This window comes from Equus asinus, chromosome 21 (genome assembly GCF_041296235.1).
Source record: "Equus asinus isolate D_3611 breed Donkey chromosome 21, EquAss-T2T_v2, whole genome shotgun sequence".
Classification (NCBI taxonomy): domain Eukaryota; kingdom Metazoa; phylum Chordata; class Mammalia; order Perissodactyla; family Equidae; genus Equus; species Equus asinus.
In genome coordinates this window covers 27,882,263-27,907,476 of record NC_091810.1, presented here as the reverse complement: position 1 = coordinate 27,907,476, position 25,214 = coordinate 27,882,263, and the positions used below count along the sequence as shown (strand labels likewise).

The 25,214-nt window shown below is 38.3% G+C and overlaps 1 protein-coding gene across 5 annotated transcripts in view; it reads right to left on the bottom strand.

Moving 5' to 3' along the window:
* CNTN3 (contactin 3) overlaps positions 1-25,214 on the bottom strand; it is a 314,732-nt gene that overhangs the window by 9,910 nt on the left and 279,608 nt on the right. For all 5 annotated transcript variants that reach the window (XM_014851951.3, XM_014851952.3, XM_044754830.2 and 2 more), the window contains 4 exons: positions 24,253-24,323; positions 23,044-23,278; positions 20,628-20,743; positions 8,096-8,282 (listed from right to left, as the gene is read on the bottom strand). In XM_014851951.3, coding sequence (XP_014707437.2) covers positions 8,096-8,282; positions 20,628-20,743; positions 23,044-23,278; positions 24,253-24,323 — 609 coding nt within the window. The remainder of the gene's footprint in view (positions 1-8,095; positions 8,283-20,627; positions 20,744-23,043; positions 23,279-24,252; positions 24,324-25,214) is intronic.

The window sequence follows — 25,214 nt, the reverse complement described above, 5'->3', positions numbered from 1 at the left end:
TCCACAATCTCTAGAAAAGGCTACCTCCCTGTGTATGCCAACAGAGAGTAATCTTGCAACACCACAGATAAGATCTACCTCATATACTTAAGACAAAGGCCTGGAAGCGATGTGGCCATCTACGAGTCACATGTCCTGAATTCACTCTCTTAACCTAACAGAAACCATAATATCTCAACTGTAAAAGAAGGAGAACAGCTGGCAGAGCTGTTGTTAGATTAAAAAACACAGGACAGTGAAACTGTTATTACCGTCAAGCTTCAAATCAGAGGTTGCAACCTGAAAGCATCAGCCAAATTCAGCTTGTACACGTTTTTTGTCTAAACCCAAACACTGTATTTTAATTTTGCTTCGTTGCCAACATTTAAAACTTGGGAGCTTTCATTTAAGTTCTTTATTTCTGGTTTTTTGTACAAACCAGAAGATCGGAAACATTGTTGTTAAACAGACGGACAGAGAGAGCTAAGAAGGGGTTGCTGCACCCATCCCCCCATCCCTGCTTATGTAAACCTGCTTGGTCACTGAAGGCATTTGACTTTTATCATTCCTCTTTTTGTTGAGGAAGACTGGCCCTGAACTAACATCCATGCCCATCTTCCTCTCCTTTATATGTGGGACGCCTTCCACAACATAGTTGCCAAGCGGTGCCATGTCTGCACCCGGGATCTGAATCAGCGAACCCAGGGCCGAAGTGGAACATGCGAACTTCACCGCTGCGCCACCGGGCTGGCCCCTATCATTCCTCTTTTTAAATAAAGAGTAGTTTGGGGTAGTTTTTGTATATTTGGAGGATATTTTATTGACATATTTAGATAAGTAATCCATCTTGATGGAGTAAATTATCTTGTCATTTCTCTAAAGGCTTGAGGTTGTAGATACTGAAGGAAGGAATATGAAGAAGGAAGGGTGCAGGCAGCGAAGGCAGATGAAAGGGCAATTTATGGATCTTTAGGGATCTCTCAGGTACCTGTGATTTATACTTAGATCCTCTAGAAACATTCTGTCTATATGGCGAAAGCTTTTATTATTATTCTTTAAGCACCTGTTATGATATCCTTTGTGTATATGATTATCAGACTCTTCAATATCAGCTTTAGAAATTTTACTGTGTTTGCAGGCACTTGCTCACAAACAGGTGATTACTATAAGGTTGTTGACTGGATGAAGCTGGGAATATAAGATATTTCTGCCAAGAGGAAAATGGCTAAATAAATCATGGTACATTATGACAATGGAATATTATACATACACTAACATATTTATGAAAAATTATTAATGACGTGGGGAAATAGTTTTGATATTAGGTAACTAAATATATGGCATAACCTCCATAGTCTAAGAGATCATTCCACAGAACATGAGTCTGGAAAGAAAGACCAACAATATTAATGACGGTATCTCTGAGTGACAGGATTAAGGGTGATTTTCCTTTCTTCTCTATATTTTCTTGTTTCCAAAATTTGAACAATGAATATGTTTTCCTTTATATAATAAAAAGTAGAGGTTGTTAAAGAAATTACTGTCTGGAATTTTCAATGGTGCTATTTCCACAGTGGGAATAGTGAAGCTGGCATTTACTTTCAAAATATGGAATTTTAAGATCATATGCTTGCTGTGACTAATTATGCGAAACTCAGTAGATTCCTTAACATTTTCTTGACTACCTGACGGTAACGAGATGACTTGCACAATAAGCGGCTCTTGTCCCCAGAAACTTTAATGTATGCTTGCACATGGCCTTCACCTGAGTGGAACATCAGCAGTTGCCAGTAAACTGCTTAAAAATGTGACATTGTGCAGAAATCAAGTCACCAAAGGCCACTTTCTCCCAAATAATGAGATATATTTGTCTTGGAATCATTGAAATCATTATAAATACACTAATGTCTTATCATAGTATACTGACTCAATTTTTAAAAACAGGACAAAAACATCTGGTTCTTAACTCACTTAAACTTAGAAAAGACTTTCCTTGGGTCTGATCTATAATGTCAGGAAAGAAGGTCTTTCTTTCTTTTAAACGACTGGGAATTTCCTTGACCAAAATCTCTCTTTCTTTGGATAGTACAAATATTAGAATTTGCAAATTATAAGCAGCACATTTACAATTTTCTAGAGAATTCATAGGCAAGTGGGACAGATTTTCAAAAAAGTGCCGAAGCTTCTACAAAGTGAAGTTCATAAGATTTATACATTTCGCCGGAGGAATTACTTGATTCTATATTAGCTGAAACTTCCTGATTGATTTCTGGCCAAGTTCAATATTGTATTGTTATCTGGCTTCAGAGCTTACAAATCAGGAATCACTTTGTTGAAGCCCATAGAACGGGGAAAAAAACTCCTGAATGTGAGGAATGCACATTAATAAGCAGTGTATTCCACTGCTGTATGTGGGATTTGTGGTATATCACACACAAACATGAGTAGATCACATACATGTGTGGGATATGATACAGATAAGAGTCAACAAACAACATTCAGTCACCTAGACAGAAATGCCCTTTTAGTCTTTCCATTAGTTTGAAGAGAGAGCTGGATTTGATGGCTAGGAGGTCTTTATACCCCTTAAGGCTAAAATCACAACCAAAGAGGGAGCAGGTTCAGATGTCTGAACAGGCAAGAGTATGTTGTTAGTATTTAAAATAGAGGGTGGCTTATTTTTTCATTATATTTATTATTATTGCCATTGCTACTGTTTAACTTATTACTTGGTTAACATGTATTTATGGCAATGGTACCCATTTTCCATACTCAGATAGAAGGTTCGTTTCTATTTTCTTTAAGTTTATTTAAGTAAAAATAGTAAGTTAATTTTTAAGAAAACATATTAGGTACATATCAGTAGAGGAGGCCCAGAGAAACGGCAAAAAATTAAGATGGCAAATCACATCTAGAATTTTTGAAACCTTGCACTGATATGTATTCTGAGTCATAACTTAGAGCGGATGATTATATAATTAAATTTTACACATGAAAACTCTAGAACTTCCAAATTACGTGTCTGAGGCAGGAATATTCATTTCATCAAAAACCTCTAAAATGTTCTGACTCATATTCTTTGTCTTATTCACATTTCCTTTTCATTTTCTGAGGACACACTTAAGCGGTTTCCTTAAAATCAGGCAATTGATTTCAGCTTAACTTACATGGATAAGCATCCCATTTGGAAAAGCAAAAACTCAAGTGCAAAACTGATTGTACTGTTTAATATTATTATTTTCTCAAGTGGACACGCATGTATAATCATCAGGGAAGGCATGAGAAATAGGATCCCCTTGTTCCAGGGGAGGGTCCAGGCATGTGATTCAGGTCAGGCCAATCAAGGTTTTCCACCAACGGCCACAAAAATTGGTTCCGGATGAGCCAAGAAGCATGCTACTTAGCACTGAGTGGAATAATCAAGAAGGAGCTGCCCACTTTCCCCAGCATGTTTAATTGACAGAAATAGGACTTGAGGTGCAAATGACAATATTTCTACCCTGAAGAGGGAACCTGGTGAGACCGATGCCACCATGGAACAGAGTTAAGAGATGGAGAGAGTCTTGTTTGTTCAACAAATACTTATAGGGCACCAAGCATGATTACTTAGACACTGGAGCTAGAGCTCTAGGGATAGAGTAATGATCATGACAGGAAAAATCTCTGCCCTAAAGGAGTTTGCACTCTAGTAAAGGTAGGCTGGAAAGACAACAATCCAATAAATAAGTACACGTTACAGCACGTGTGGTGACTCTAAGAGCAAAGCAGGGAAGGAGATAGTGGCAGGAGATGAGGGACTGCACTTTTAAAATGGTGGTCAGGTGGCCCTCAGATTACATTTGAGCAAAGATCTAAGGGATGGGGGAGCATGCCAGGTGGATATCTGGAGGAAGAGCTTTCCGGGCAGAGGAAACGACAAATGTAGAGGCCCTGAAGTGAAAGTGGAATGAGTGAGGCAGAAAATAGTAGGAAATGAGTTGGAGCAGGATTTGGAGGATGGTTTGTACAAGGCCTTGTTGGGCATTTTAAGGATTTGGCATTTATCTGGAGTGGGATGGGAACTGACTGGAAAGTCCTGAGCAGGGAAGTGACATCATCAGCATCACTCTGGTCTAAGGGAAGAGAGGGTAAAAATGGGCCAACCAGTAAGGAGCCATTGCCTTGATCCATGTGAGAGATGCACCAGCTTGTACCAGGGTGACTGCAGTGAATACAATGAGAAGCGGTAGATTTGTACAGAAGTCAGATTCTGGATCCATTGTCAGGTATGAGAGAAAGAGAGCAGTTGAGGGTGACTCCATGATTTTGGGTCTGAGCAACTGAAATAATGGGATTGAATTTACTAAGATGGGAAATAACATAGAAGGGACAGGTTTTAAATGGGGTGGATGGGGCAATCAAGAACTAGTTTTAGAAATATTCAGTTTGAGACATTATTAGATGATTCTTGAGCATGTCGTTTGAGTGCTAAATCCATCCATACTGAAAGCCAGAATTACCACTTGACTTTCCAGTTTTCTAAAGCAGAATATTTTCCCTACAAGATCCCTTGCAAGATCTCTTTCTTGCAATCTCCAGATATAAAACTCTCAATACGTTTTCTTTTAGAAGCTAACAAATTTCATCATTCATATGTCATATGCAATTTTTCATCAGTGCCTTTAGATAGAAGATGTTCTTAAGAGTTAGCTCTCTTTGGGTTGCAAGTAACAGAAATCCATCTTAAATTACTTAAAGAGGCTAATTAGTGTTTAATTTAGAAATGCTTTCCAAAAACACAAGTATTTAGATATCAAAAATTAAGTGTTTAATGGAAGCTACAGTGCCTAGCTTGAGAATCCTTGTATTATTTTACGTTAATCAAAAATATCACCCAAGATTTGTATCGATATAAAGCCTTGCATACAGAATTCCATGATTTTGAGTACATGAAACTTTTACATTTTAAGCAAGATGGTAAAGGACTATGGCAAGTGCTGTGAATTCACAATGCTCAGTCAAGAGGAAATACATTTGATTAATAATAGCACTTCAGGCTGGCCTGCTTCTTTAGATTTCATTCATCCATTTAGCCTTCCACTCAACATTTAATAAGTGGCTTCTGGTGCCGTGCTGGGCACTGGGCTGGGTGAATAAGACACAGAAGGACTCTGTCTTCCACAAAGTTTACCCTCTAGAGGGGAAGACAGATAGCAAGCAAGTAATCCAAGACGCCATTTTACTTCTTCAAGCCCAAGGCATGACGACAATTCTCTTCATAATGATAATCACAAAAGCTTTACCGAAATTCTTAAATAGGATCTGAAGCTAAACCCACGTCAAAGGTTAGGATGACTAGTAAGAGCTGCCAGTAACAATATTAGAAATAGCTTCAAAAGATTTTGTTTTACTTGTATTTTGGTACATTTGAAAAATTAACATAAAATTTAAAAATGAATGCATTTTTTTATATTCAATCTTAGGATGATTAGGGATTTTAGTTAACTGTATGAATTTCTCACCCAATGTAGGAAACATTTCCCCAATAACACCTACAGATCAACACACAGACTCCAGGTGAACTGCAGCAATAGGAGTGTATCACTCTCAGAGGGGCTTTATGCAGTTGTTGGAATTCCCAGCAGACCACAGCCTCATGAGCACAGGAGTCCTGTCTGTCATTGATCACCTTACCCAGTTCCTAAGCATGGAGTAAAATCCCAATAAATACTGCTGTTAAGTAAGACATGAACTGGCTAATTATATGGTGGAAAGAGAGGAGAGCACAGTGGTTAAGACTATGTCTGGATTTGCACACCTATCCTGCTGCTTGCCCTGTAACCGTAGGAAAGTTACTTGACCTCTATGTTCCTCAACATCCTCCTCTCTAAAGTGAGACTACTAATAGCTTCCACGTCATAGTGTCGGTGTGAGAATTAAGAATCAACACGTGGGGGCCAGCCCCATGGCCGAGTGGTTAAGTTTGTGCACTCGGCTTCAGTGGCCTGCGGTTTCACTAGTTTGGAACCTGGGTGTGGACATGGCACCGCTCATCAAGCCATGCTGAGGTGGCGTTCCAGAGGCACTCACAACTAGAATGTACAACTATGTATTGAGGGGCTTTGGGGAGAAGAAGAAATAAAAGAAGATTGGCAACAGTTGTTAGCTCAGGTGCCAATCCAAAAAAAAAAAGAATCAACATGTGAAATGTACTTAGAACAGTGACTGAAAATTGCTCAGTGTTAGTCATTAAAATCATAATCATCATCATTATTGTTGCAAATTTCTACTTTAGATTGGGTATTTATATGCTATCTTTAAATTACAAAGGGATTTTGCTACTTTTTAAATTGTATTTCACTTATTGTACATTATAATGGTATTCCTATTGATTCATAATCAGTTTCTTCCTTCTGCCTTACCAGTTCACTAACTTCTTCACTGATTCCATGATGATGTCACCCTGTCTTTTACAATCATAATTTCCTAGTGAGTAATCACATCAATTATTAAGCCAGAGGAAACAGCCAGATAAACTTGTTTGCATATATTTTTGCAATCAGAATTTTTGATGGATACTGTGCTTTGAATATATAAATAATGATGTATATTTAAATCCTACTAATTCAGAATTGTTATTGGGAATACCAAACATATTTAGTGAGAAGTTCTAAATACAGAATATTTTCAGTTAAGTATTTCCAAACTGACATGCTCCTTGGTCTAACTTCAACTACACATGTGTTATGAATAACCCGTTGGGTCAGGTTTCTCTTAATAATTAGTAAAGGATAATATTTAATTATCATATTAGTTGGTCGCTTGTATGCTACTAAAGGGATTAAAATGGTTTGTTGCTAAAGTTTTGCTCTGCAATCTCATTATACTAGTAAGTTGGTAGCCAAACACCTTTTTCTATAGATAATGCTAAGATAAATATGTGAACTTCCTGGATCAAACTAATACTGCCTAATTAAAATCCAAAGTAGGAGAACTATGTTTTATATATAGGTTAACTGATGCACAACGTTAGCCAATGATATTCAATTTTATTTTACTGGTGTTAGCAATTTTAGTCAACAAATGTATGTTCTCATAAAAATTTGGGAATTACATATGGAAATAGAAATGCACTAATGAAATTTGCAATTCAGCAAAATAACTCATTCCCATATAAATCCAGTTAAACATTTTTACTGAAGTAATACATTTTGAAAATAAATTAAGAAGAAAAATAGTTTTCTGCAAATAAGCGTAATGTGTCATTGTGTTCAAGTTTCTAAATCCCTTCATGCTCCATTTTCCTCATCTTTAAAATGGAAACAGTCATGGTACCTACCTCATGTGGTAGTTATGAGGTTTAAATGTGGGACATTAAAACTTGCATAGAACATTCCAATCGCTATTAGCTGTGATGAGGACAATGACAATGGTAATTCAAATGGTTGCCTTGTGAGAAAGTAGCAATACAATGACTAAACATATACTTGTGCTATCAGTTTAACTGAAATATATGTGGGAGACTACAAAATTGCAAACCACTGATTTTCTTGTAAGCTAATTTAAAGCCAAGTTAGTGTATACCTTACAACTGGTGCTTATAAATTTACCTGTGAATACGTAACTAACAAAGACTCAGCTTTGAAGGCAATGCTGACGTCTCTGGTCAGATTTTTTAAAGACTCAATATATATTCACATGGACCAATATTCTCTAATGGTAACCTTTTATTGTACATTGCCATCTTTTGAATAACGTAGGAAAGAAAAGAAGAAAAAAAATCGCTCCCAATTCTTTGACGTGAACTTTAACTTATTCATGCTTATTGGAAATCCTCAAGCTTTGGGAAGCTAAAAATACATGAAAATAAACCAATTAAGTTGATTAAATTTTAAAAGAAAAGTGGATAGACTTGACTAAACCCATCACACTAAGAGTTTTCAAAAGGTGCACATTCATTTTCACGTGGGGTATCATGAAGACAATATGTGTGGCTATGAATTTACAAGGGTTTGGAGTTGGCTTTATGTCTTTCAGTGGGCTTACTGACTTGGGTTGTCCATTTCAAATGATAAAGAAGGCTACCATTTTAAACATAAATTATTTCCTTACTATTCAAAAATCAGAATATACGTACGAGTTTTCTTTGTGGTTGCATTAACTGTGTCGCTAAAAGGGCCTGTACCAGCACTGTTATAAGCCCGGACTGCAGTGTAATATGCCAGGTTGCTTTTCAAACCACGAAGTCTGGCTGATGTCTCATTTCCTGCCACTTTCACTTTGCTTGACAATTCCTCTTCTCCTCCATTATTCCAATACCGCACCTGGGGGACAGAAGACATAAAAGATGTAAAGGGATGACAAAATAGCATCCTTTACAGATAGTCATTCACTGCATAACGATGTTCTGGTTCAACGAGGAATTGCATACACAACAGACCACATATACTGTGGTAGTCCTATAAGATTATAAACAGAGATGAAAAATTCCTATCACCTAGTGACGTTGTAGTTGTTGTTACATTGTAGCACAATGCCTTACTCACATGTCTGTCGTGATGCTGGTGTAAACATACCTTCAGGTCCTTTAGAAGTATTCCAGAAGAAGGCATTGTTATCATAGGAGATGACAGCTCTATGCATGTCATTGCCCATGAAGACCTTCCAGTGGGCCAAGATGTGGAGGTGGAAACAGTGATATTAATGATCCTGGCCCTGTGTAGGCCTATACTAATGTGTGTGTTTGTGTCTTAGATTTTAACAAAAAAGTTTAAAAAGTAAAAAGAAAAACAAAAGGTTTTAAAAATAGGCAAAGCTTACAGAATACAGATATAAAGAAAGAAAATATTTTTGTACAGTTGTGCAATGTATGTTTTGACACACATTGTTAGTGTCATTACAGAACAGCCAAAAAGTTAAAAAAATTTAAAATGTAAAAATATTACAGTAAGCTAAGGGTAATTTATTATTGAAGAAAAATACTTTTTATAAATTTAGTGTAGCCTAAGTGTGCAATGTTTGTAATGTCCCAGGCCTTCACATTCACTCCCCACTCACTCACTGACTCACCCAGAGCAACTTCCAGTCCTGCAAGCTTCATTCACGCTAAGTGCCCTAGACAGGGGTACCATTCTTTATCTTTTATGCCACATTTTTACTGTACCTTTTCTATGTTTAGATATGTTTAAATACACAAATACTTACCATTGTGTTACAATTGCCTACAGTTTTCAGTCCAGCAACATGCTATACAGGTTTGTAGCCTAGGAGCAATAGGCTATACCATATGGCCTAGGTGTGTAATAGGCTACACCATCTAGATTTGCGTAAGTGCATGCTATGATGTTCACACAACAATGAAATCAACTGACAATGCATTTCTCAGGATGTATCCCCATTAAGTGATGCATGACTGTACATTAAGTGATCTTCATTAAAATTGGCACTGCAATTTATTTATTTCATCATTTATTCAACAAATATTTATTAAGGCCCAACGATGGTGCAAGGTGCTGCATTAGGCTCTGTGCCACAGAGGTGAAAGAAAAGAGACTCTAGGAGGAGACAGATAATAAACAAGTACACAAATAAACCAGATAAATTCAAAGAGTAAGTGCTAAATACTATTAGACCATAGTCTTATACATGGGAAAATGAAGGACAAATCTGCATATCTAATAGAATGAGCTGCTCCCCCTTCTCAGACCCTAATCAACCAGGCTGTGCTCAACTCCAGAATGCTAGCAGCTATGCGTAAGCTTCCCTGGATGGTGGAGATTCCTCTGTGAAGAAAGTAAACTGTCAGGGAAAAGACCATCGAAAAGCCAGCTGGCCACTGGATTGGCCTACAGTGGTGGCCAAGTGTCAGTAAAGCCCACCTGTGCATGCAGAGCTGCCACAGAGAAAAGGAGGGCAGGCAACATAGTTAATAGAAGTATATATTAAAATGCTTCATTTGTATTTTACTACTGTCAATTGTGCAAATTGATCTGAGACTTCTTGCAAAGATATATCTATATGCATAATATAAAAATATAAAAAGCTAATGAGAATATTTGATAAAAAAGGAAGCAAAGGTAGAAAAAATACCACAAAAAAATACTTGTTCCCTGGCTACCTCCAATGTATGTTATAAAGGTCTGCTAAGCTTTGCTAGAAAGTCTGGATTATTCATAAAGTAAAAACAGAAACCAGACCAACAATAGCAACAAAACAACCAAACAAATGGTTCATGAAAAGTACAACTATTCCTCGTGGTGAGACTGGCTATTACCATTTGACCACTTAAAGAAGGGGCTGGACACTTAACATAAATAATTTGTAAAGCAGAGTACGTATTTTTTACTTTTGTAAAGACATATGTGCCCTCCTGTTTTTCTTATAATATGTGCCCTTTTTGTCTGACTTTTGCTTTTGTATTCTTGCCGTGATTGACTTGGGGAAGGTGGACCCAGTGTTTATAGGTCTGTTGGTTTTTTTAAAGAAAGCAGAAACCCTGATTTTAACGTGAAATACCCCAAATTTAGAGTTGGCTCCATTTCTTAAAGACAAAGTGTGGGCCAAACAAAATGTGCTTATGGGCTGCGTAGGGTAACCAGTCTCAGTCCTCTAAGAAAAATACACTAGAAATTACTATTTTCTTAAAAAAATGAGCAACTGTAATATTCTTTCTTTAAAAACTTAGTAGCAAAGTATAAAACTCAGGTTTTTCAATAATGATCCCAAATTAGCACACTAATATTATATCACACCAGATCAACATTTTCCCTGTATATGTGCATGTGTGTGTGTGTGTGTATATGTGGGAGAGTATTTATATATATATGTATATATGTGTGTGTGTGTACATATATTTATATTTATATATAGGCTCCCTTAAATTCACGTAAAATGCTGTGCTCATATATGTGTGTATGTGCATTTTTCTTGGAAAAGAGTTAACGGTTTTCATAAGAACCTCAAAAGGAGGAACCCAATGATGAACCCAAATGATCTGGACTAAATTGAACCCATCGCTTCTACAGCTTTAAAGCATTGAATTAACACTAAAACTTGATGGTGATATTTTAGCAAAAAAAAAAAAAAAAACCCAAATATCTGACTGGCTCCACTTACCATCGTAAAAGAAAACCACACAGGTTTTATTCATTAATTAAAGAAAACATGCCAAATTGTATTTTATATAGCCACGTAAATTGTTAATGGATACTAAAAGCTCGTATACATTCTAAATTCAGCAACTGTAAACACTGTAGGTATTGCTAAGTTTAGATGACTCCAAAATGATAAGACACTTTCCCTGCCCTTGAAAGCATTATTTCACTATTAACTAAGAATGACACATAATCAATAATTATAATAAAATGTTATAGACAGCCTGAAAACTTGTGGCCTGGGATATAGCATAGATTAGGAGGAAAATCACATAATTATGAGCTATAATAATCCTCACTTAACACATGGGAAAGCCGAGGCAGGGAGGAGTAAAGGAACTCAAGCAGGAGCATCCTGTTATGCAGGCTCATCTCTTCTTAGGTTTTAATCCATGGGCCATTCTTTTTCTATGTCAAATTACCTCAATATAAGTTGCCTAAGAAATTCTTGCTTAGGAGACTGATTTAAAGAATAAATAAAAATAATTTTCAATTTGCATAAGAAATATCTTTTATAAACCCATTTATAGAAAGTACTTGAAGGTTCTTGATAGCAGTATGTTACCAAAGTACTTTAACCAATCTCCATGTATCAGAATGAGAGATTTATTTTTAGATCTCAGTTGCTGACAGGTATTAGAAATACTTAAACATAGAGAAAATTTATGCCAGATTTGAACATATTAGAATTGATTCTATAATCTTCTTAAATAGCTTTACGTAAAAATTGAATAAATATGCATATAACTAAAGCATAAACAAAGCAGTGACATTAATATTCCCAATTTTCTATAAGTAGATAATCAATTTTGTTCTATAAAATTTAGCTCAAAAATATTTAAATAAGGATAATTTTTTTTTTTTTTAAAAGAGAGAAAAGTCTCTTAAGAATGAAATAAAGACAAAGATCCCATTTTTCCTCTCTCTTGTGGCTTGGGTTTAAAGGTAAATGTTCCACACCTGAGAACAGAATATAACTCCATGCTAATCTGGATTTTATAGGCAAAACCACAATACAGGGATGAAGAAAGGAAAAGTGTCCAGGCTAAAGGAACAAACTCTGGAAGTATAATTGTGCAGAAGAGTTATAACACTGACAGAACATGAAGGGAGCATCTACAAAAGATGAGCAGAGAGGCAAATAGTACAAAGCACATGAAGAACCCCGCCAACAAGAAAGTCAGTCAGCAGACTCGACCAGTGGGAGACTAGCTACAATACACTGATCTAAAGGGACCTTAAAATAAGTATGTTTAAAATGTCCAAATTTACCAAAGAAGGGGCTAAATTTATAACGCAATAATAGGAGATAAAGAAAAAAAGATTGGGCAAATCTGAAAAGTATCAAGGTGAAGTCCTACACCTGAAAAATACAATATTAAAAACTAAAATCAGTCATAGAATTAGCCTTCTACCTTCTGAAGACTAGAAAGTAGAAGAGAGAATTAATAAATCCAGAACATGGAGAAAGAAGTAAAAATTATGAAAGTGAAGTTAAAAGACACTGAGGACAGGGGCTGGCCCCGTGGCCGAGTAGTTAAGTTCACGCGCTCCGTTGCAGGCGGCCCAGTGTTTCGTTGGTTGGAATCCTGGGCGTAGACATGGCACTGCTCATCAAACCACGCTGAGGCAGCGTCCCACATGCCACAACTAGAAGGACCCACAATGAAGAATATATAACTATGTACTGGGGGGCTTTGGGGAGAAAGGAAAAAAATTAAAAATCTGAAAAAAAAAAGACACTGAGGATAAAATGATGTTGCAACCAGATTTCCAGAAGGAGAGAGTAAGGAAAAGGCAACCAAAAAAGAGAAAATGTCTGAGAATTTTCCAGAAGTGAAGAAATATAGGAATTTTCATGCTGTAAATTTACTCAGAGTTTAGTGGGGTAAAACTAAAAGGCAAATCCACTCCAAAGGAGAGGGTGATTAAGACTGAATTTTTTCGTTTTTTGAGGAAGATTAGCCCCAAGCTAACGCCTGCTGCCCATCCTCCTCTTTTTTTGTTGAGGAAGATTGGTCTTGAGCTAACATCTGTGCCCATCTTCCTCTACTTTATATGTGGGACGCCTGCCACAGCATGGCTTGATAAGCAGTGTGTAGGTTTCCACCTGGGATCCAAACCAGTGAATCCTGGGCTCCCAAAGTGGAGTGTGCGCACTTAACCACGGACAATACCAAACCCTATATATGCTATGGTTTTTCCTATACATACATACCTATGAGAAAGTTTAATTTATAAATTAAGCATGGTAAGAAATTAACAATGATAACTAATAATAAAATAGAACAATTATAACAACATATTGTAATAAAAGTTATGGTAGATCTTAGCAACCAGAGAATACGGCTATTTTTCTTATTAACCGGAGAACTTTCACGTTTTCACTTAAAGAAAGCATGTTATGGCTTCTCCTGGGCAGGTCCTGTTTGTCAGCATCACTACTCTTGGGCTTTGGGGCCATTATTTAGTAAAAGTGTGACTTGAACACAAGCACTGCCATACCGCAATCATTGATCTGATAACTAATACAGCTACTAAGTGACTGATGGGGGTGCAGCTTATACAGCATGGATACACTGGACAAAGGGATGATTCACGTCCTGGGTGGGACTAAGTAGGACAGCATGAGATGTCATCATGCTACGCAGAACTGTGTGCAATTTAACATTTATGAATTTTTTATTTCTGGGATTTTCCATGTAACATTTTCAGACCCCAGTTGACCTCGGGTAACTGAAATCTTGGAAAGCGAAACACTGAATAAGGGGCGACTACTGTATTTGGTCTCTGCCTCCTGTTTCCAGGCACACAGCTCCTAAAACCTTTGGAATCTCTTGAAGTAAGAAGTGTCTTTTTGTATGCTAATACGATTTCTGGTGGCTGCAGGCTCCCGGATAGCTTCAGGATGGGGGCTGATGGGTAGGGGAACCAACCCTATGATTAGAGGGTTGGAACGTTCAGCACCACCTCCTGACAAGGGCTGGAGGGTGAGTTAGTTAGGTTAACTAAGGGCCAATGTTTAATCGACATGCCTATGCGATGAAGCCTCCATAAGAAACCATAACTGAAGGGATTAGGAGAGCTTCTGGGCTGGTGAACACAGAGAGGTGCCGGTAGGGTAAATTGCCTGGAAAGGGCAAGGAAACTCTGGGCCTCCTCCTGTATACCTGGCCATGTGCATCTCTTCTATTGGACTATTCTTGAACTGGATCCTTTAAAATAAATGGATAATAGTAAGTAAAGCGCTTTTCTGAGTTTTGTGAGCCATTCTAGCAAGTTGTTAAATCCGAGGAGGGGGTGGTGGGAACCGCTGATTTATAACCAGTTGATCAGGAGTATGGGAGGCCAGGACTTGTGACTGGCATCTGAAGTGCGTGTGTGTGTGTGTGTGTGAGTGTATCGGGGAGGGGGGTGTTTCTCGTGGGACTGGGCCCTTAACTTCAGCTAACTCCAGATAGACAGTGTCAGAATTGAACTGAAGTGTAGGATACCCAGAAGGTGTTGGAGAATTGGGTGGTGTGGAGAAAAAACCCTACATATTTGGTGTCAGAAGTGTTCTGTGTATAGAGAGGAAGAAATTTTTTTCCCTTTTATTCACCAAGATAGGTACTTAAGTCCTGATATTCTGTGTCTATGAAACACCATAACTCCAATTTCTTGATGAGATAAGATATTTTTTTCTTTAGAACCATAAAAGCATTTCACAAGCAGAAATATTTTTATCTGGGTAAGTAAACAAAAACCAACTTGAGTAATGTCAGGATTTAAAATGCTAACTCTATTTCTACAAGTAATTTGGTTATTCCAAAAAGTAATGTCCCCGCTGTGAGGAGTCCTTAATATTACTGCATCAGAGATTTCACTTAATTTAAACTTGAAACTTAAAATGAAATGCAGCTTATAAAATTAATATATTGAAAAATGGCACCTTTCTTAGCCATTAAAGTACAGGTATTAAGCCAGAAATGCGATTTTAATAGACTAAAATAATTCTGTTTGTACGTATAGATTTTTAGAGAGACAAATATTTCAACTTAGCTGCTAGACCAAACACATTTCAATAAGGATGGGGCGGGCCAAACTGCATTCAGTGGTGTTTTTGAAACAAATCCAGATCTATCTTTAACTCTTCTTTACTCAGCTTTCAGTCTTGGGAGTGCTGACCCATATGAACTACATGGCAGGCTCCCTTGCCCTCTGGCTTCTCACTGAATTTGGTCAATAGGAGGCAGGAGACGGGAGGGTGGAAGGAGAAAGGCTGGGGTATTTACCCCCCTGGATCCCTCAGTGCTGAGCCACAGTTTGGCAGGGACTATGTTTGCCTAATCAGGAACTCAGCTCCATTTGGGGAAACCTCACACACACAGTTACTGCTCTCTCCAGCATACCAAAATCTTCCACCAACTCCAAAAGTCTGCATTTTATTCACTCAAATTCATTTTTGCCTGCTCTCTATTTATTTAAATGCGTTTGACTTGTTTCTACCCAATTTCCCCGGTACATGCGACTCATTATAGAGTGAAGTTAATCCTTCGCCTGACAGTAGGGAATCAGACTCAGTGTATACGTCTGTTGTTCCAGTAGAATTTTCAGATTCTCAAAAAAGTACTCAAATATTTGACATCTTTTTCCATTTTAATTAAAATGTTAGAAACTAAACACATTCTGTACAGCTGTTTAGAACAGGAGGCTAGAAGAAGATATCTGCGAAGTTTTAGTTGGGTATTCTGCACACATTTTTGGTTACATTCTTCTGCCAAAAATGTAAAAAAAATCTACTAAGTTCCTCAAAAACATGCTACTCTGTATTATTTCACAAGAACAGACTTTTGTTTCAATCACTTATCAAGGTCAATCTCCAAGTTTTATTCTTTTAAGACACAAAATTACTTTAAAGAAATTGATTGTATATACCATGCTAGAACTTGGGAGCCGTTGTTCCTCAGGCACCCACTGCCCATGAACTTAAAGGCTTCTGCAACCTCTTATCATGTCTGCATCTCTTGTTCCTATCCAAAGGGTACAAGAAAAGATCTGAGCCAGGCTTAGCAGATGAACTAAATTGGAGCCCAGGGAAATGAGCTCCTCAACTGCTACTTGGTCAAATCAGAAAGAAAATTAGTCTAGATGCTAATGATGATGGGTGCTCAGCATGCCACATGGCACATGATCAACCCTTACTGAGATGAGAGGAAAGCAGGAGCTATTAACAATTTTCAAGCCATACTGGGAAAATTGCAACCCAGAAAGTTAGCCATATGACTGGTAGTTAAATACTCTGCTAAGTCATTTATTTTTCCAGGTTAGTGTTTAAATTATGACTGAAACTATGAAAATACATATTTTCATCTTGGTATGATTATATAAATTATTTCTTAAAATTTCCCCAATTAGGACATCTTTCTCTTAGCTTGTTTTCTTTTCATATTACCAAGCAATCAGGATAGAAATTTTCACTAGTTGTTTCCTTTCAATACTGTATTCGTGCTCCATCTGGATGGTAGGTTTGCTACTCTTTTTTTTCTTTTTCCCCGAGGAAGATTAGCCCTGAGCTAACTACTGCCAGTCCTCCTCTTTTTGCTGAGGAAGCCTGGCCCTGAGCTAACATCCGTGCCCATCTTCCTCTACGTTATATGTGGGATGGCTACCACAGCATGGCGTGCCAAGCAGTGCCATGTCCGCACCTGGAATCCGAACCGGCCAACCCCGGGCCGCTGAGAAGCGGAATGTGCGCATTTAACTGCTGTGCCACCGGGCTGGCCCCAGGTTTGCTACTCTTTACACAGATAGGCAAGATGCAATGCATTCCAACCTATAATCAATTTCAAGAAAAGTCCCATTTGCTAATTGTCCTCTCATCTTTTTGCCTCGCACCCTAATGGCAACACCAGCAGCAACAGAAACAACAGCCATTGAGTTACACACTTGGATTGTCCTAAGTGTTTCTACACTACTCCACTGGTTTTAAAATTTTTCCTTCCAGTGAAATCTTATCCCAATGCCCAATATTCAAAACACAGAAAAGTGGAAGCCCTAAAAGTCTCTTTGGACCATTTTGACAATGGCTGCTTTATCTCATTTAATTCTCTAAAGATGCTGTGAGCTATTTACTGTTATCTTCATTGTAACTGAACCTTGGAGAGCTTCAGTAACTTGCCCAAGGCCACACATCAGTAAGACAGTGGAGCCAAAATTGCATTTATTCAATCAACACATATTTTTGCACGCCTCTTGGGTGTCAGATAGGACTCTGGGCACTTGGCACACATCAGTGAACAAACAGGCAGGGTTCCCGTCCCCTGTGAAGCTTATCTTCTATCCTAGAGGATCTGAATGCACGTTTGTCTAATTCTCAAATGGTATGGACTTAACGAGGTACTCTGCTGCCTCTACTTGGATTCTTTGGTTTTCTCTCATTCAATCAACCTCTCTTTCCTGACATGGCCAATAGTGGCGTAATTCCACTTTCTGATGGAACAGCCTTATCTGGATGACTCCTTATCAGCTTAGATTTATATATTCCAAAATCAACATCTCCGTGCTCCCATGCTGTCAAACATTTGCCAGTGACTGCTAACATTCCTGTGGTGCTTAGAAGCCCACAAAGCCATTTATATATATTCTCCTGTTTATTTCTCTTAACTATTTCACAAGCTACAAGAGGTCAAGAATTATGATCCTGTCATGTGGTTGGTAAAGAGGAAAGTTATTACTGGGGATGTGCCTCTCTGTCTACTGTCTGAGGAATGCAAAATGTGTTCATTTATTTTCTTTAAGCAAATTTGATTTAATATTGAATTCCACATCCTGTTCAGCTAATGCAAAATTCAACCTCAGTCACTCCTGGGGCTCCCTTCCCAAAGCCTTGCCAAGATGGCTTACTATTATTACACTGATTTGATTTCTTTAGTCCAAGCATTTCTGGGCTATGCTTGGGGAATGGGAAATCATCGCTGAGTGTGGGAAACACACCTGTTCTCTTCTGTGGTCTTGCCACCAACCTGGGCACTGCCAGCTAGAAAGCTATGGGCCCCAAGAGCTTTTGTAAGCCTCAGACCTTTATTTCCTCCAAGGTCATCTTTTCTCCTGTATTTTTTTCTCAGTGACGTTTTTTCTCCGTTCACCCTCCAGAATACATGGAACCATCTCCTTAATGGCTTGGGCTTTGGAAACAAAGCTGGGAAGGAAAGGATCTTGCAGATAACTCCTCTTGATACCTGTCACAAACTCTCTTGAGGCAAAGGGGCTTAGAGCTGGGGAATTGCTTGAGAATATTTACTGGGCAGGAAACTATAAATTAATATCTCAGAAGTCCTTCAGGGACAAGGCTTGCACTTAGTGATTGCTTATTAGGAGCCAGAAACTGTGAGAAGCACATTAAGTATCTAATCTCATTCAATCCTCTCAAAATCCTAATGACGTTAGGCCTATTACTGTCCCCATTCTGCAGGGGAGGAAATGGGGCTCATAAAGTTTATGTAACTTTTCCAGGACACACAGTGAGTGGCAGACTTGAGATCTGGCACAGATTTGACCTCAGAGCTATGCTTCTTTACATCTCTGCTCCCCGTCCCACTTACCCTTCTAGTCAATGCCATTTCTCTAACCACTGGGGAGCTACTATTGGTTGCCCACTGTCTGTCTTTCATTGCTTACATTTACTGCCATGGAATTAAGAGAATTTTCCATCCAAATCTTGGGTTCTTTTGAGATGCTGATAAGTTGCTCTGCTGCATTTCTGTGGTGTTTTACTTCTTCAATCCTACTTTCTTTCCTTAAATCTTGACAGCTCTAGCTCTGATCAAGTCTCTGTGTGTCAAAACCAGTGTTTCCTATATTTAAGTGTGCAGGAAGATGTTTCTATACGGGTATTTACTGAAAATGTACATTAATAAGACCCACTCCTAGATATTTGGGTTCAGAGGGTCCAGGGAGGGCTCTGGTAATTCTGATGCAGGTGGTCCATGGCACATGCATCACCACTCTAGTTTATCCTTTCTCTACTTTATCATTAATATTTATTCACGAAAATGCTTGTTTGGTTACAAGGAACAGAAACTCTCTCAAGTTCAAATATAAAGAGAGTTTACTGAAAAGGAGGGCAAGGTGACAGTCTGAGAAAGAATACAGCAAGGCCACCAGAAAACTGGACAGCTGTCAAAGAACTATTCTATTTTGTTCTCTTTAAGGCTCCATGGGTCGTTGTCGCCTCCATTCTTTAGGGTTGCATGGGAATATGTCTGCTCCATCTCATCTCTGCAGACCAGCTTTGTCCTGCTTGCCCAAGGCCTTAGCTTGAGAAGTCTGAACTGAGTCCTAAATGTGACATATCACTGCACTATACTCACGAATTATAATCTCTATATGGCTTACTTCAGTATATCAAAGAACCTGACTAGCTCAGCTTAACTGTCCATGGGTCAGATGCCTTTGATCAAGTGGCCACGCTGCTGTACCTGAGATTATGCTGGGAAGTAGAGGGGTCCATGGCCCTGTTTTGCAAACATGTCCGTATAAGTCTACCGCTGAATCAGAAGTAATAAGCACGAGAGAAAAAGGTGCCGAAAAAGACAGCTGTGGTTGGGGATGAAATCACAACTATGACTACTACAAAATCATTGTCAGAGAATCTTCTTACGACTTACTTTTTATCTTGCAGTTCTGAGCTTAACTGCTCCCAGTCCTCACTAACTGCTCCCTACTAAATATGGGGCCCAGTCGGAATGGGTCTTTTTTAACATTCAAAGCGGTCTGAGACCTGGCCCTTCTGGACCTTTCTGCAGTCACCCCTCCTAAGGAACCTTCTTCTGCAGGTGGGCCTCTACTCCTTCTGCTCCTCCAAGGTGCCATGCTCACTCTGGAGTGTTTGCCACTTTTACTTACTTTTCCTTTAAAGTCCTGTTAAGCCTTATTACCCTTATGAAACCTCTCAAGAACGCTCATCCTTCTTAACCATTCAAACATTTTCTGTTTGACCTGTTCTGACCTTCATTGCATTTAGTCTGATGTTATCCTCTGTTTCAGATCTTTCACCTTATTTTACCAGAGAGTTCTTTGAAGGCAAGAATTATATTACAGAAAGTTGTCTTCTCTAGAACCTAGAAGGGAATTACATAACGTAACAAGGCCACCAAGAAAGTACCAAAAGGGGTTGGAGGAAAGCAATTTCCTATTGGCATAAATATCCTAGGAACTTAAATACTGCAGTTCAATCTCACTCTTATTTTTTAGTCAATCCATCTAAAAGATTTGGCCCACAAGACACATGATTTCCTTTCAGATTATTATTTTTTATTTTCTACACCAACTAAAGTTATTTTCATTCAACTTGTGGCATTAAATTCAATATCCATTGATAATCACATGGGACAAGGAGCTGGTGAAATTTCAACAAAAGTCACACTTGAGCTAAGATGTCACTGTTAAAATGAATTTAAAGGAAAGGAGACCAAGTACCATGGAAACATACATACATGAGCTATTTAATAACTAATTAATTTTACAAGAAATTACCTCATAGCCGAGTAAATGTCCATTGCTCAATTTCCAAGGAACGGCGTTCCATGACACTTCAATTTCTGAGGAAGACAGGCTATTTGCAGAAACCTGAGATGGAGCTACTGTAGGCTCTGTTTGGAAACAGAAAGTGAAATACAATTATCATTTTGGTAGTTAATTAAAAAACCTATTGAAGTTCTTATTTTAAAAAAGCACTTTAATGTATTTGAAAATATTATAAAATATTCTATAAAAATACTTCAAAACATGAAGCATGTTTTGGTCAGTTTCCATTTCTTAGGAATAGATGGCATCCACACGCTTTTCCTTGCTAAACAGCCACAGCAAACTGTCCTTTATTCCCTTGCACTTCTTCTTGGCATTTTACTTTTATTCCTTTCTTTCCCTTTGTTCTCTCTGCCTTTTCATTATTTCTCTCCTCTTCATCCCACAGCTCCTGTTTGGGAACTCCTATGCTCACAAATGCTATTTATTCATTTTTCTTGCCAAACAAAGTCAAGTTCTACAGAGTTCATTTATTCAATAAGCATTTATGAGTGCCTTTTCCAGCTCAGGCCCATTAAGAGGAGCACACTTAAATGAGACAGAGCAACTTTCAGGGGTCTACTCTTTTAAAGGAGCAGACAGACATGCACAAAGCTTATTACACAGTGAAAAGGTCCCTTTGTAACAGACAGCTCTTGGGGCTTTATGGGACTCACAGTGACTCTCCCTTCTCAGGGCGTAGTGCTGAGCTGGGACACCCCCTCCCCCAGTATCCATGTCTGTGTTCAGTGACCCTGCTCATGGCCATGGCTCACTGATACTGAGATAGAGTCTCAGTCCAAGGATAGACCTCTTAGATTTTCTCTCCTGAAAATCTGAAACTTGGTTTGGAGAGACGAGGAGTACTTGAGGCCAGTCTACCCAGCCCTGGTGCCCTAGAGAGGTAGACCAGTTTCTAAGGCCCCAGAGCTTCTCTGATTGAGGCTCTTCATGAGGTTTGCTGTTTAACCCTCCCTTGGATTCAAAGGGAGGTCCTAGAATATTTCCAATAAATCCTTTGCCTTCTTCATAGACAAGGTGAATCCATTCTGATGTTTGGAACAGAAGGATCTTTAATTAACTCATTAGCGGTGACAGAAATGGAAACAAGAGAAGGAAAGTGTAGGAGATAAGGAGGGTAAAAGGCTGTGGCTGTCCCTCCCTCCCAAAGGCCAGCTCTCCCGGTCCAAGATGCAGAGCGGTAGACAGTGCCCAAAAACTCCCTAGTTAATTGCCATCATTCCCCAGACCACTGACTTGCCCTTGTACTGAAAAGCCTTGGTATCTTGGAAATGGAGTCTGGCTAGGAATATTAAAAGCTCTTTCTTTTGCAAAGTCTTTTATAATACCTGTTTGGTTTTTTCTCAGAACTCAGTGAAAAAATAGAGGACAAGAATAGGAGATGAGGGTACCAAGAAAGATTGAGTCTATTTATTATTTTTAGGAATGACAACTGTGGGCCACCTTTTGCAATTTACTGCAAGGTCTGGGGGTAGAGGAGACGGTGTGAAGCCACATTTCATGAACTCAGATTGGTTAAGGGCAAAGGTCCTGGGTTAAAATACTAGCTCGGCATGGGTGTATGGATTTTGGCAAGTTTATTAATTTCTTTCATCAAACTTTCATTCTCTCATGTGTAAATGGGGAATAATAATATTACCTACATGTCATTCCTCCTTAGAAAATTCAAATTAGGTAATGTCTGGCAGCTAACAAGCATTTAGCACGTGTTGGCTCCTGTCATTCTTATTAGGAGGAACTATATAAGAAGCCAATAATTACCTGCTTTCAACCTATAAAACGGCAATTTCATATGATGCTCCTAACATTATTATTATTGTTTTCTAAAGAGGTGCGATATCTAGGGCAGGTAAAAAAGAAAGGCAGAGCAATGGAATGAATCCAGAGTGGAGTATGTCCGAATCTACAACTGGTGGAACATATCCTTCAAATCTGCACATGCCACACCTCTGGAATGTCATACTTCTGGTTCTCCTTCTCCACCTTGCTAATATCCTTTTCTCAGGCCATAAGACCATTCTAAAACTTGAGACTAGGGCACCTCCAGGAGAAGATCTTATTCTTACCCCAAGAAGAAGATAGCTGTAGAAGGCTATGCTATTCCTGGCTTCACAAGCTAGAACTTAGGATGTGTTCCTCATAAAAAGATTTTTAACCACTTGCTACACCCTCTAACTATCCTTGAGTCTCATACTTCAAGTAGGCATGGTTGATCTTTATTACCAGGACTGGGAATCCAACTACAACTTCAATCATTGTTCTTTAGAAGAAATATATCTGAAGTCACAAAGACCTTCCAAATCAGTCTTCGCAACACATCGGTTTATTAATTGGAACTGATACATAATCATAATGTTTTCCATACCTTCTTCTGCAGAGAACACTGTTGTCACTGGGCTAAATGGTCCTTCACCTTTGTTATTATAAACACCAACTTTAACTTCATACAGTGAAAATGGCATGATGCTTTCATTTCTAAAGACATATCTTGGGGTATCAGGAGATGTGACCACTGTCTGGATCCAGTTGGTAACTCCAAGAGGGCGGAAAGCGACAACATACCCAAAACCTTCACCATTCTGCAGTTCTTCAGGGACTGGCTACAAAGGAAAGACTTATTAAATCACCTTTACACATAAAAGTAAGGCAAAAATAAATGGAGCTAAAATCCTTAATCTTTTATAAAAGCCATCAAATAATAATCTACATCATATTAAGCAGTCGGCTAAAAAAAGGAGAAAAAGGTCAGTGGGACAGTCAGCTGCTTTTAAATAGACACACGCCACTCTTTCATAGCCATCCACACAATGAACTGGAATTTTCCGAAATTATTCTGACTTTTCAGCATCTCGTAGCCCCAATCTGAGTTTTGAATGATACGATATACTTTCAGTTGTATATACCTCATCTCTTAAGTCAAATAAAAATCACCTAATCCCTAATGTTGACTTTATGGAAAGAAATTACACATTGATATGATAATTAAGTGCAAAGGAATAAAACTAAAAGAAACAAAAAGGAAGTAAAAACAACATTAAACTCAAAGCTGTATTTGGATCATGTCAAAAATTCCTATTGACACCCCATCAGATCTCTTGACTTTTTATTTTTTCATCAACATCTTCAAATAATAGATAATTCTAGCGCCTTCTGACTTTAAATGTGTTAATTAAAATTTTTCCTAATTATGACATAAAACAAGAGCTGAAAGAATGGCCAGGAAGCAAGTACTTGCTGGAATAAGTGATGTCATCAGTGGGTGTGCAGCTGCAGGTAAAGCCCTGAGGGCAGCTTGACTGTAAACAGCCAGGACTTGACTCTCACCCTATGCTTACCAGCCAGATGACCTTGGGCTAATTGTTTAATACCCCTATGCCTTAGTGTTTTTCTATAAAATGTTGCAAGGAGTAAACGAAAAAAATATGCAAAAATGCTAGGAACAGTGATTGGCACAGAGTGAGCATTCAAAAATATTAGCTCTTAGTACTACTACCACCACCAGCCCCACCCAGGAGACCATAAAGATGTGGGAATAGCATCACCCTGAGGGGAAAGCTGCTGCCCAGACACTTACATCCCAGGTTATCACCAGTTCAGACCGGCTTCCACCTCCTCCACTGACTTCTGAAGGAGGCACTTCTGGAACTGTGTAGGTCAGAGAGATAGAAATGAAACCCTGTCTGCATTTGGCATATTAATCTGAAAGAAGACTCAATGTTGCTTATTTTTAATATTTGAAATAATTTGAGCATTGGCACACTATATGTATATGTGTGTGTTTGTGTGTGCATATATTGGGGAAATCATCAAATAATTTATATTTGCAAGAAATTATCAAAGATTCAAAATCTCTCAAACAGTAAGAAAAAAAATGACTCAGTACAAAGATTAATAAAACGAGGAAAAGTGATTCACCAGGGATGACGGGAAATCAACCCAGCATGAGCATTTAACTTGTGACTATTCCAAGTGGAGATACAATTCTCAGAACAATATTGGTTTTACGTAAAAATGACCCAGACTCAAATTCTCTAATCCTGTTATGAGATATTCTTTCTAATCCTCACACAGGCAACAGATTGCTCACTTACGCTGAGAACTTCACGCTTAGTAAGTTGCATGACACAACTAAAATATAAGTTCCCTGAAGGCAGCTCTTTGTCTGTATCCACCATATCTAGAAAGTGCTTAGCACACAGTAGATACTCCAAAAATATATGTTGTGTGAATAAATGAACAGAGCACCAAGACAGACACGGTTCCTTGATTTCTCATAATACCTGGGATAAATATTATATGCATTGTTGAGTAAAATAGCATCATTAAAATTATTGAAACATATTCCATGACTCTTATCTCAGCCTAGCTCCTAAATGATACGCTAGCTATATTTCAAACATCATTTTAGTAATATTAATTAATGTGATAGATTCTGAAAAGTCTTTAGATTCTCTCAGATGCCTGAATAATGTAATAGTATGTACACTTTCTAATTTTCAGTTTTAATGTTAGGATATTTTTAGAATTATAAAAATA